Genomic DNA, 14350 nt, shown 5'->3' on the forward strand with positions numbered 1-14350 from the left:
TCGCTATGAGGTTGATTATTCTTATTATTGTTTTAATTGTTCATTAATTGTTCATATTTATCTTAAGTGTTGTATGAATCAACAAAGTGTGTGCGTATCACCTTCTTTATTATTTGTTTTGAAGATGGAATATGATTAATAGTTGTGAAAAGAGGTGCAACAATGCTATTCCACAATCTAGGACCTAGAAATCTGATAGTAAATAGTCTGTAGTTGCGATTAGAGAAGGGCTGGTTGAAGTGAGTGGTACGCCTCGTGCCGGCATGGTTTTCGGGACTCAAATCAAACAGGTTGTTAATTGTTTCTGGAAGTTGTTCTTTAATGAATTTGTGCATAACAAGAAGCATATGAGATCTCGCTATATCAGTTATCCTTAATAAGTTATATTTTTTGAAAATAGGCACAGAGCTCTGAGGTGGGTAAACTCGTTCAATTAGTCTGACAGCTCTCTTTTGTAATATGATGAGTTTTTCTAACTAAGCATGGTAATTATTTCCCCATACGATACAGCAATAGTTAAGATATGGAAGAATTAGGGCATTATACAAAAGGAGGGTCGTTCTCTTATCAATATAGAAGCGTACTCTTGCCATTATTCCGATGTTCCTGCTAACGATATTTGATGTATAGTCTATATGTTTTGTGAACTTCAATGACTTATCGATGAAGACTCCTAAATATTTGATAAACTCTTTCTCTTTAATTTCAGTTGAATCAAGTACTACGTTTACTTTTAACCCTGAAGACTGAGTTGCATAATGCTGTGTGAAAGTTTTTGTGCTGTTTAGAGAAAGGAAGTTTGCATGAAACCAGTTACTGACTTTTTCAGTAACTTCATTTACAGTTCTTTGTAGGCTATGTATGCATTTATCTTTAAATATGATTGCAGTGTCATCTGCATAGGAGAGGCAAGTTACGTCAGGACTGATGTTTGGTAAATCATTTATATATAATATAAATAACAGAGGACCCAAGATCGATCCCTGTGGAACTCCCATACTAACATTTTTGACAGATGAGTATGCTTTTCTTATTTTCACACATTGCTTCCTTTCTTGCAAGTATGAAGATAATATTTGTTGTGATTTGTGTCTTATAGGTACCATACCTTTGTAGTTTTTGTAGTAGCAAATCAATGTGCACCGTATCAAAAGCTTTTCTTACATCTAGAAATAAGCCGAGCGCAAAGTTGCCCTCTTCAAAGGCTTTAGTAATTATATCTTGTAAAAGAAGAATCGGCATATAAGTTGACTTTCCTTTTTGAAAACCAAATTGATTACAGTGAATAATGTTGCTTCGGTTAAGATGCTCAATGAGCCTTCGGTATATTAGTTTTTCAAGAATTTTTGAAATAAAGGGTAAAATGCTAATTGGTCTATAATTACCCACTTGCTTTTTATCGCCATCCTTAAATATTGGTTTGATGATTGCCACTTTTAGGGGTGATGGAAATTCAGCTTTGCTTAAACAGGTGTTCAAGAAGTAAAGTAAAGGATTTAGTATGGCCTTGTATGATGCTTTAAACAATTTAGAGTTAATGTTGTCGATACCAGCACCGACATTTTTCAGTTTATTAACTATATCGATAAGTTCTTGTTCATTTGTAAGAGTCAAATCCATTTCTTCATGCACGAATGGTACTTCGCTCAGTGGGTCAAATGGTGAAGGTGGTATCCTTTTCCTTAAAGTTTCACCTATCTCGGAAAAGAATTTGTTGAAGGTTTCTGCAATATTTTGATCATCAGTTACTGTTTTGTCATTGCCATCTGAAACTTCACAAGGAATGTCATCAGTTTTGTTGCCAGTGTTTATCAAAGATTGTATAGTTTTCCATGTTTCTTTGGAGTTGCCAGAGTTTTTATTGAACTCATTAATGTAATACAATCTTTTGGCAGACCTAATGACGCGCGTGAGAATGTTCCGATATTGATTGTACTGAGTTGTATTATTATGTGGATTTTTTTAGCTTATTTTTAAACAACTTGTTTTTTTGGGTAATAGAGGTGAGAATAGCTGGAGAGATCCATGGCATCCTCGGATGGTCTTTCCTGGTGAATCTTTTTGTGTAAGAGAAGGCTGTTATGCCATTGTTGTATGTTTCAATTATTTTGTTTGCCATGGTATCCGTACAAGTTTCTTGATAAATATTTCTAAGTTCATTTGATATATAGGATTTGAATTCATCAATCTTCCTATAATCAAATATCTGTTGCTCATTTGTCGATTTTATTTGCTCCTTAGCAGTGTTTATGTGAACATTTAGAGATGCATAGCTAGGAAAGTGATCGGACAGATCACTTAGGATAATGCCCGAGTGTGCCACCCTTGTCAAATCATTGCAGAAGATGTTGTCGATAAGAGTATGAGATGAGTGGCAGGAGCGAGCAGTTGACCTAGGACCTTAAAAATCGGGTATCAAGCTCTGTGTCTCGTAACGGCACACATGCTCGTTTTTTCCGCGACGCGCTAGCTCCACCAGGGGCGAAAAGGCGGGGGGGGGGGGCGCGCATGTAGAAAACCAATAGGTCCGGCGAGGGTTAATTTATCCCTGAGTTTATAATATTGCGGTGCTATCCTTTGTAATGATAATTAAATACAAAAACGAAAATATATATTTCACATGTATATTCATCGATAATTCTTAGAATCAATGAAATCATGTATCGACAATTATTTACAGCCCAAGCCAAGCAAATATTGCGAGCCTACTCGCACTCTTCCAATTTCTACCAGACAGCATACGAGGCTTTGATCATTGAGGGTTTCTGATTAATTATCTAGGAGTTTGTGTACCGAGCACTTGCAGATTTGCGGCGAACAAGAAGTATCTAAAGCCTTCATTCGAAGCAGCCCTTCAAGCACCGTCAACACAAACTTGAAACTACTGTCTGCCATCCAGCTTCACTGGTATTCTCTACAGCTAATCGTTAAATTAATACCGAAATTCGAAATGATGACTTATTCATCATAAGGCCACGTATATCGTCAGTTGTTGCCTAAATATTCCCTTTGTTTGATAAATCATGACTGAGTTTCTGGCGCAGGCTGTTCAGATAACATCGATGACGAGATGTGGCAATAGCGCTTCGGAGAAGACTTCAGGGTGCTGATTACTGAGGACACAGTACGCCAAATGGGCGGACAAGTGGCCCATTTCGACACCCTCACTCGGTTGTGTTGCGTCGTTCCGACTACGGTCTATTGTTCTCGTCAAGGATGGGTCAGTCAAGTGGCGGCGCGCTGCACCGTAACCGTGACAAATGTCAGCCGTGCCCCAGAGCCCCGACCGTCACGGGACACCTGTGCAGACGTCGATACGAGTCGCCTGTGACTCGTGGTTGGCTGCCACGCCCCGCTGGGTTGGTGGAGCAGCTGCCCACCCGTCCCCGCCCAGTCGCTGGGGGCAGCTGCCCACCCGTCCCCGCCCAGTCGCTGGGGGCAGCTGCCCAGTCGCTCCCCGCCCGGTCTCTGGGAGCAGCTGCCCACCCAGCTACCCACCCAGCTCCTCGCCCGGTCGCTGGGGGCAGCTGCCCACCCGTCCCGCCCTACCGCGATCCGTCCCGTCACCCACCGTCAATGATGGCCGTCACCGTGGCCAGCGCCTTAGCGTTTCCACGTAGCGAGGTGCCCAGGTCGGCCGAAACGGCGGTGGTGATGAGCGCGTACGGCCCGTTCACCAGCAGGCCGACCAGCACCAGCAGCAGCATGTTCAGCTGGTGGCTCACCGTGGCCACCGCCTGGTACACAAACATCTGAGAGCGGGGCAAATACACCGTGTCAGGGTGAGCCACAAACATCTGCGAGCGGGGCAAATACACCGTGTCAGGGTGAGCCACAAACATCTGCGAGCGGGGCAAATACACCGTGTCAGGGTGAGCCACAAACATCTGAGAGCGGGGCAAATACACCGTGTCAGGGTGAGCCTCAAACATCTGAGAGCGGGGCAAATACACCGTGTCAGGGTGAGCCTCAAACATCTGAGAGCGGGGCAAATACACCGTGTCAGGGTGAGCCTCAAACATCTGCGAGCGGGGCAAATACACAGCGCCAGGATAACACACAAACATCTGCGAGCCGATAACGCAACGTGTCAGGGTGACCTACAAACTACCGCGCGCGGCAATCTCAGGGTGGTGATATACAACGTACGGACCGTACGTACAAACACTTATGCGGGGTCGAACGAACACCTGTATCTGTGCCGGCAAATGCACCACGCCAGAGCAAAAGCGCAGGAGTGTTATGAAATGGAATGATGCGTGCATAAGGTACAAAGTCATGTCGAGTCATAACAATATGCTACGTTACAAATTATTGTGTGGTTAAATGACTTTCAAAACTCACGCACGGAGGCGCTTTTGCAGCGAATCGGCAAAAAGAAGCTCAAGCATATCGGGATCGATGACAGCATTGCCTGGCTGACTGTTTGCCCAGTGCCCAGGCTCACCTACCAGCGCAGGGATGGCACTGACCCACCTTCACCCGCGGCTGTGCTCCATAACACACCAGGGGGCTGGCACTGCTGCCCTCCTGACTCATATGGGGATGGCACTGCCGGCCCTCCTGACTCACCAGAGCCGGACATTACTACAGACCCGGCCGACACACCAGCGCGGGACATTACTACTGACCCGGCCGACTCACCAGAGCCGGACATTACTACAGACCCGGCCGACTCACCAGAGCCGGATATTACTACAGACCCGGCCGACTCACCAGCGCGGGACATTACTACTGACCCGGCCGACTCACCAGCGCGGGACATTACTGCCGCCCTGCCGACTCCCCATCGGGACGATACTACTGGCGCTGCCCGGCGACTCACCACAGCGGGACATTACTGCTGCCCGGCCACCCGACACACCAGAGCGGGACATTACTGCTGGCCCTGCCGACTCACCATGGGTATGGCGATGATGAGCAGGATGACGCAGACGATGCCGGGCGTGCCCGTCCAGTCGTTGGCCAGGCCGGCCAGGATGCCTCCGATGATGCCGCCCATGTCAAACAGCGTCGAAAGGTTGGCGGACTGGCTGGGACTGTACCCGGCTGTGGTACAGACAGACTGTCAGACATACGGTACAGACTGGCTGGGACTGTACCCGGCTGTGGTACAGACAGACTGTCAGACATACGGTACAGACTGGCTGGGACTGTACCCGGCTGTGGTACAGACACATAGCGGCTGTCAGACATACAGTACAGACTGGCTGGGACTGTAGCCGGCTGTGGTAAAGACACATAGGTAGCGGCTGTCAGACATACAGTACAGACTGGCTGGGACTGTAGCCGGCTGTGGTACAGACAGCGGCTGTCAGACAAACAGTACAGACTGGCTGGGACTGTAGCCAGCTGTGGTATAGACAGACAGCGGCTGTCAGACATACACGGTACAGACTGGCTGGGACTGTACCCGGCTGTGGTACAGACAGACAGCGGCTGTCAGACATACAGTACAGACTGGCTGGGACTGTACCCGGCTGTGGTACAGACAGACTGTCAGACATACGGTAAAGACTGGCTGGGACTGTACCCGGCTGTGGTACAGACAGACAGTGACAGTCAGACACATAGTACAGACTGGCTGGGACTGTACCCGGCTGTGGTACAGACAGACAGTGACAGTCAGACACATAGTACAGACTGGCTGGGACTGTAGCCGGCTGTGACAAAATAAGGCAACGACCGTCAGACGCACACAGTCCTCGTATGGAACATACTATCGTATATGGAGCACCAATGATATAAATAACGAATTATTTCAGTTCACTACCCTACTGAGCCCAACAAGCCCCATTGTAACATCGCCTTCCGTTCAGATTAAGCTCGGAGCCCCGAGTTCGGGCTCTATGTCGCGACACCCGTTGTGGGACAGTCAGGCCGCTTGTGTCTCACCGGCCGAGTGGAGGTAGCGCGGCAGCCAGTACAGGAACGTGTAGCTGACCAGCTTGGCGAAGAACAGGCACACCGAGAACGGCAGCACACCCTGCCGAGACGACACGGGTCAGGGACCGGCACTGAGGGGACTAAGATAAGATAAAAAAGACAAAAACATATAATGCTGCGTCGCATGGTCCTTGCATGCACTAACCTACTATGCTGGCGCTCTAAAATGCACGTAAACCTGCATCAAAAGCCAAACAAACTCGAATTCTGGGATTTGTAAAGCATATTGTCGTGCTCCCTTCCGGCCTATCATTCCAAGTCCGTCCCAACCGCGTCCCACTCTAGCCCACCCGCGTCCCACCATCCCATACTGTACACCCGCGGCCCCCACCATCCCATACCACACACCCGCGGCCCCTACCGTCCCATACCGGTATCCGGATGGCGGCGAAGAAGCTGACGGCGCCCTCGTCGTCGCCGCCCTCTGAGACCGGCGACTCGAGCGGCACGGGCGGCTTGCTGTCGGTCAGGTCGGCCTGCGAGGAGCTCCCTTCAGCACTGCTCTCGTCTGAGGACGGACCCTGCCGGGGGCGATCAGCCGAACCGGTCAGCCCGGGAGGTCACAGCTGGGGCGATCAGCCGAACCGGTCAGCCCGGGAGGGTACAGCTGGGGCGATCAGCCGAACCGGTCAGCCCGGGAGGGTACAGCTGGGGGGATCAGCCGAACCGGTCAGCCCGGGAGGGTACAGCTGGGGGGGGGGGTACAGCTGGGGGGCGGGGAGGGTAGAGTGGGGGGCGGGGATGGGGGCGGTTAGGGAGGGAGGCTTGTGGCTGTAAAAACATGATATGCTGCAGTTGCTGCGCCCTTTTTTACGAAGTCCAAAGGTACGCAACCATTCACCATCTGATAAGCGACGATTCGAGTTGTTCGTGAGCTTATTACAAAGAGTCATGAAATGTTACAAAGTAGAAAAAAGCGCCGTTAATCCAGTTGATAACAACAGCACCATATGCGATCAAGATAAGCATTGCGTATTTTGATCCAGGTCCACCTAGGAAGGCATTGTTTTTTATTGAATGGCTGCGTGTTAAATCGATAACAGTACAACCAATCATTCGCCTCCATATTTCATCATAACATCTTTTGACAAAAACGTACCGACTTCACAGATAACGGAAACGAAACAGTTCACAATTCATATGAGGTCGTATAGAGCGATATGATGGAGTGCTCGGAAAAAAGTGGCACACAGGTCACCTAGGCAAGTGATCAAGATAGTGCGAGGAGAAAAAGGATTGTATTCATTCATACCGACACCACATTGCTGGCGTAGGCGAACGAGCTAGTGGGAAGCCTTTGTTAAATTGTCTGCCCTAGAAAACTTAACGTTATCAATTTAAGCCATTAGGGTAGGGTGGGGCAAAGCGCCCACCCTAACTTTCCAGCCCCAGTATCTCTTTATCTTACAAATTTGAAAGACAACTAGGTAGCTGATCTGGTAGCTAATTACCTTGGCATTCTTCGAATAACACATCAGAAACAAGTGGCATGCATGGTTTTTGAGATATTCCATCCGAATTGAGAGGACTACAAAGCGGGCGTTTTGCCCCACCCATGGGGCATAACGCCCATATTAGTGGGGCATAACGCCCAGTCCTGAACGTTTCATTACACGCTCGGTACTCTGACAAAAGAATGCAGTATTTATCCATTCTCATTTCGTTTGACTTTAAATCGATAGATTACACCACTAAACACATCTTGAACACTGTTGTTACCACCCCACTCCTCAATCAGTCAACGGGCTGTCACCGCCTTGGAGAGCGGAGATTAGTTCGTGCGAATAAGTTGTTCCAGGCGATACTAACCCGTATATTGCATATTTCATAAGAATCCTGAGCGTGAGAATCCTGACTTTCTGAGCTGAGAATCCTGACTTTCAGCCAAAAATGTTCGCAAATACCCGTACTGTATAACTTCCATTAGGGGTAAAACGCCCATGATGGGCGTTTTGCCCCACACCAAAGTGGGCGTATTACCCCAATAGCACATTCAAAACGAAGTCCACCAAAATTAAGCGTGTGACGATTGTGTTGCAAACCAGTAAATGCTCAAAACATAGCTTAAATCCGCAGGTTCTGCGTAGCTAAATTTCATTGCCTACTTTAATCTCTATCAGACAAAGTTTTAGTAGTATGAAAACATGTAATTTCTAAAAATTGTCTGAAATAAACTAATCTTTATCTTACGTCCAGAACAACCTACTTGTAGAACCGAAAAAGGGGGCAAAAGTAGATTCCTGCTCGTTCTTGAAAATGGCTATCGAGAATTCTTCGAAAAGTCGAGCACTTCATTAAAAAGAGGGGTGGGCGTTTGACCCGCCCTGGGCGCTTTGCCCCACTCTACCTTAATTGACATTGAACAATTTTTATAATATCCAGGAGAACATCTCATTATCATAACAAGGAGAGCATTTCCATCACCAGAACGAGAAAATATCAAATCTGCACAGCAAAAGTAGTATGCTGCAGGACATAGTCGGCCATAGCGTCCACCGGCTCAGCGACTTCAATGCCCAGTGAGCCTACGGCTGCTCCAGACCGCAGGCCACTGCCGACCGGAGCAAACTCGAGTGCAGAGGCGGATAAAACTGGCTCTCAGCGCCTTCCGGCTGTGCACTGCGATACTCTCCCGACAAAAGGAGACTTATTCGAAGACAGTTATCTGCCACCCGGTGGTCCCGTTTGAAGTTCAGCGCCTGACAGCGCGGTAGTAGCGGGGGCGGAGGCGCTCGAACACCATGGCCCCAGCGACCGGTGCGTGTAGGTAGTTAGATACAGAGATAGCGCGTCGCCGTGGGAGGGAGGGCGGGCGGCCCGACCGAGCGCCCAGCGCCTGTGGCCGGCTCAAAGGGGACCGCCGCCACGGCCCGGGAGGGCCGGCCGCGCTGTTCTCACACGGAAGCAGCACGATACTCTTCACGTGGTACGGGGGGGGGGGGGTCGGTCGGCAACAGGTCAGGGAGTATATCATCCGGCCATCGACAGGCGGGGAGGGGACGCAGGTGGGGGTACCGGCGCCCGCGCTCAATAGGGCCCCGATAGAGTGTGACAATGACGGCCGCAGTGCCGGGGGCAGCAATAGGCCCGGCTGAGAGCCCATTAGCACCGCTCGCGCTGTGACGGCACAGATAGCGGACGCCGCGGCGACAGTGACGATGCGGCGCACGTTTCGACGGCGATATTCTATCAATGGAGAGCGGCCCGGTTACCGCCGGCACACGCCGGTAGTGTGAGTTTGGAGCGGACCCTGCCCGGAGTGCCATCATCAGCCATTGAGTGAGCTGGTGACGGGGGCGGATTTCGACAGCGGCGACTGCGCAGAGCTGTCATGGGCATATCAATATCGGCAGCCGGTGCTCGCGACTGACAAGGAGACGAGCCCCACGATACGAACAGCAGCGAGTGATTAGCAAGAACGAGCAGGGAGAAATCGCAGCTGGACCCGAGAGAGTACCTTGAACAGCGCTCACTTGACCTAAAAAGACCGTCCTGTGAACTATCCAGGTCAAGTTCACGGGTGATAGAGAAAACTGAAAACCACCTTAGTTGAACACATCTATGAATGTGAGAGGAAAAAACGTTTTAACTACAAGCCAACCTGCACACAGTTATAGGCCACACTGCTGCCTGGTGCCGAAAGATGCGCAGGCGTTGTAAAAAAAAATCGAAAGCATGTAAAAGTAGGTACTAAATTCAAACGACCGGAAGCATTTCCGCTAAGATGCTGGACATCGTACTAAATATACTAAACACATGGGGTCAAACACGCGGAAACGCGGAATGAGCATGACATCTGGGACAAATCACACGCGTCCGCATAAAAAAAATATCATCCGATCATCCGGCCAGAGTTCAAAGTGGAGAATTTGGGCTTCATCACCTCCACCTAACCTTCGTAAACAAAATAATCAAATTAAAACCGATGAATACGCTGAAAACATCAGGACAACTACCGTATCGGACTTAGTACCCGAGTGTTACGTCAACGCCACGTCCAGTCGGCACGGTCACATAATACTCTGAAAAAGGCTGACAAGTGGGTTGGCGTTGGGGCTCGGCCTGACGGCCACGCTCGCGCGCTGAACACTGACCTGACGGCCGCGCATCCACGCGGGACACTCACCTCGCTGATGAGGCCGGCCAGCTCGTCGGCGGAGGCGGCGGCGCGGGCGGCCGAGCGCCGGCGACCGGTGACGCTGCCGTACACACCGCCCTGCGACAGCCACACCGTAAGCGGGGGACCAGCCCTGCCCCGCGGCAGAGCACGCCGGGACTCCAGGGCGCACACACAGACCGACACCCAAACGGGATACGAGAACAGAACACATGGACACAAAGGACATGAGACCTCCAGCAAACGGCACATGCGATGGACACCCAGACGGGACACATTATAGACTTCCAAACGGACAACCGGACGGGATACATTATAGACTTCCAAACGGACAACCGGACGGGACACATTATAGACTTCCAAACGGACAACCGGACGTGGCCCGTTACCGGATGCGAACACGGAATATACGACATAACACCCAACGATCACAGAGATTAAACATAAAACCGACACAAGGATAGGACCAGCATACCATACTTTTTAATTCGTTAAGTGCCTGCTGAATGTAAGGCATTTAAGTCGATTGTTTTTGAATGTCCTCCTTACCAAAATTATACTGTTTACATTCATATAGTTTTGTTTTAGTTGAATTTTCGGCCACGGACCATGATCACATCAATGCCAAAATATTAGAAGCCTAGCAAATCAATGTTACCTAGTTTATTTCAAACCCGTAGTTAACCCGCGCCCCAGTGGCGGTCTCAGCCAACTTCGCCCTAGTGGGGGGGGGGGGGGGCATATGTTACCACCCACCTCTAACTCAAAAACTAAGAGGGCTAGAAAGACGCGGTAAAAAGCAGTCGATGGGGTAGGGTGGGGTAATTTGAACATATTTTTACGTCTTTTCCGTCCTACCAAATTCCAGCTCAACCCTGGATGAAGAAAAACTGTTTCAGTAGCGCAAATGTCACTTCCTTTCACCATGCAAATCTCATTTTTGGACGAGCCGAGTGTACCTTGGATAGCATAGCCTCACTTCTCCACCAAGTCACTGTATGTTCAAATTGCCCCACCGTGGGGTAATTTGAACATACTGCCTTTTCGTGCCATAAAAACGATAATCTCGCCAGCACCGATGTTGTTTGATGCATAAACAAATTGGCAGAACAATTCTAAACATACCTTCATTTGCAAAATCAACAAAACAACAAGCATAACACTTGCAGAGTATCAATATCTGCATGCTGCACACCGGTCAGTTGACAGAAGTCGCCTCTATTCAGTTAACAGAACGTCTATCATTTCCGTTCAATAAAAACTCTCCCAACCTTACTTCATCTGTTATAGTGGTGCCAATCGGAACCTGGACATAAGGAGTTCTGATTTTGTCCAATGTCCAATTCGGAATTGGTTGGACAAAGGTAGCAGACTGGACAACATTGGACGATGGCTTACTACACTTCAGCATTTTTATGAAGTAATCGTGCAAGCATTGATTGGCGAATGGGAAGCTTAGTTAAGCTCTCAATGTAATGAACACTTTTCAGCTGGTAAAACTACAACATAAACAATTTAAATGACAGCTTTGGATGCTGATCAATACGTAATTTTCGGACATATTTGGACACATGGCTGACTTAATTTTTTTTTTGACTGAAATTCAACGAAAATGCCGGACATTGGACGGAAATTAGACACAAATTTTCTAAAACTGGCATCACATAGCTGCTACTGCCTTGTGTCGAACATATTGGCAGAAAAAAAACTAGGAACGTTGTTTTTTCGGAGTTATACCTGTCTTTATTGAAATCCTCACACTATGTTCAAATTACCCCACGCTTAAAGTTATTTTGCCATATTTTAACACAGGTTTCAAAAGCCAATTTCTTGGGTTGAAGGCACTTAATAGTTCGTTGTACAACAAAAGCCGTTGCGTATTAAGTGCTACAGTTCATTTTTTTTTTCAAAACCGGTTTGGCTCCAAGTACGTTCTTCGACTAAGCACGCGTTTTAGCCAGCGAAACGGCCAAAAACTGAACTTGAGAAAATCGAACGTCGCCTTATTTTAACATGTGAATTGTTCCCGATAAATTCCATACGTGCTTTTAGAACTAGACATTAGAACAGTGGTGATGTCATGCTGTGAAACTTTAATTTTGCTTTAATTGCAATGTAATGTAGGAAGGAGGGTGAATTGCGCCACCTTAAGGAAAAACGCTAATTGTAAGAAAACCGCTGGAGATATAAGCATGCACTGGTAACCACTTCAAAGAGGAACTCATTAGCTACGATTTAAGACCCTCCCGATCAATTAAGAATGTTTCGTTTGCCTTTGATAGCCGCTTTTTCAGAAACATGCAAAAGGGCGCATTTACCAACAACTGCTGTAAATTGCGCCAGGGGGATGGCGCAATTAGAATCCAACTGCGCCCTATACTTTAAAATGGCTAAGCGAATGAGACGGAATGCATACACCCCGGCAGTCTAATGTCATTTCGGCTTATTTAAACATTTATTATGTTAGTCAGGCTGGATAAATAATAAATGTATGCATAAATCGCGATGTTTTTGGCCCAGGTAAATAACTTTACATGTGTCCGTATGCTTGTAAAAGTGCAACGAAAACGTTTGATGTAACTGTCTAGATATATGTTAGCCTATGCGCCTATACGGTTAAATTTTCAATCGTTTCTCTCAAAATTAATAATTTCTATCGTTTCGACAACTTTTTGACATCAGTTTTTACTTTTTTATCATAGCTGTCACCTCTCACGCCCTAGTCCATGTTGAAAATGCCGTATTTTGTCAATTACACCACAAGTTCGTAGCCTAAATGGCAGCTGCATTATAAGTTTGACGAGATAAATAATTTGCGGACTGACGACAGCGGGCTGCTCCCCTGCCTGGCATTAAACTCCTTCTTTATTGCAATCAGTTAATGATACATTTATAGGTGATACAATAGCCACACCATTATTCTATTTGCGCCCACCTGGCGCAATAGCCATGGGCGCAATTAAAATCACGGAATATACATATAGTCTACGACATGGAATGGACAAGATCGAGATTTCCTGTAACTGCCGAGTTTTTGGCGACCTGATGATTTAGTCGTGCGGATTCGCTGTGGTTACTTCCTTTACGAGGATGAAAGTATAGTTGCCAGACCTATAACTAATAGGGGAAGGTGGGGCATAACGGGGTACCGGGGCAATATGAGAAGGTGCATTTTATTCTAATCAGGTGTTGCTGTCTGGAATCACTTCTGACTTCTGACAATTTAAACTTCGCTCGTTTGCCGCCCTTTTCCGGTGGACGCCGGCGGGAGGCGGCGTTGCTGAGGATGGTGGGTAAGGTTTTTTTTTCATGGTGCTGATGTAGGTATTTTTCAACATTCGTTTGGTAACTTCCTAGGTGAAAATCCGTTCGAGTAGGTTTGTCATAGTCAGTGAAAGCAATGACTCTCGTCCTAGCCAACCTTTCGCTGCGATAGAAAGTTGCCGGCTGTTTTGATAAACATGAACGATCCTGCTCTATTGCCAATGTCCTTCGGGGGTTAAAACGGGTTTCCGGTAGAGGCGATATGGGGTGGTGAATTTTACCACATTTTACCACATTTACCCCATTTACGTGCCCAGAAGTGCTTTTTTGTTACAGTTAAAACTAGTTGCCTTTATTGGCCCACTCACGTTTCATAAATGCATTTAGAGGAGGGGTTGTGTTAAACGTTTCAAACGTTGTCATAATGTTTCTTCATTATAAGTAGGTACACAGGCACCGTGTATGTGCCTAATATATATTTTTGCAGAGATAAACTCTTTCATTTTCAGTAGCTTGGATCTTGGTTTAAGCGGCGAGTGCACAGGAACGTGCACCCAGCAGCCTGACACAAGTCCAAGATTTTCACCACGCCTTTTATATCGTTTGTCGCAGTCCTCGAATGGAGTCGATGCTGGCGCCGCCACCGATCGTCCACCGCTGCAGCCAGGCGTCGCTCTCCTGAAGAAACTGCATTTGTTCTCCCGCCGTTGCTGGATGGAGGCTGGATATCGCGCGTCGCTTTGAGCAGGGGTCGAACCGGGCGGAAGAGTTTAGCACATCGAGCAGGTCGTTGAGGCGCAGCAGGAGAGTAGCAGTCGGGAGTGCAGTGCGCGGGAGCTTGCCGTGGGTCGCATGCAATGTGATTGCTGCTGCTACTGTCCGGCTCATCACCTGTAGGGCATAGCTGACTTTCATTTTTCAAAGCTGTTTGGCCTGATGTGTTTCTGGCTTAGTTTTGGAGCAGCCCGTGGGGAAGAAGCGCATTCCAGTGCGTAGAGTGTTTCTAAATGACTCCAAGAGGCT

General features: G+C 47.9%; 1 protein-coding gene across 4 annotated transcripts in view; it reads right to left on the minus strand.

The window, feature by feature from the left end:
- The window catches only part of LOC122372636 (glucose-6-phosphate exchanger SLC37A2-like), a 70277-nt gene that overhangs the window by 8199 nt on the left and 47728 nt on the right, over nucleotides 1–14350 (minus strand). For 3 of the 4 annotated variants that reach the window (XM_043350116.1, XM_043350103.1, XM_043350109.1), the window contains 5 exons: nucleotides 10073–10162; nucleotides 6318–6467; nucleotides 5896–5986; nucleotides 4901–5049; nucleotides 3572–3752 (listed from right to left, as the gene is read on the minus strand). In XM_043350116.1, the coding sequence (XP_043206051.1) occupies nucleotides 3572–3752; nucleotides 4901–5049; nucleotides 5896–5986; nucleotides 6318–6467; nucleotides 10073–10162 (661 nt within the window). The remainder of the gene's footprint in view (nucleotides 1–3571; nucleotides 3753–4900; nucleotides 5050–5895; nucleotides 5987–6317; nucleotides 6468–10072; nucleotides 10163–14350) is intronic. The other variant, XM_043350125.1, reaches the window with a different exon arrangement.

This window comes from Amphibalanus amphitrite, unplaced genomic scaffold (genome assembly GCF_019059575.1).
Source record: "Amphibalanus amphitrite isolate SeventyFive unplaced genomic scaffold, NRLGWU_Aamphi_draft 000037F_arrow, whole genome shotgun sequence".
Taxonomy (NCBI): Eukaryota; Metazoa; Arthropoda; class Thecostraca; order Balanomorpha; family Balanidae; genus Amphibalanus; species Amphibalanus amphitrite.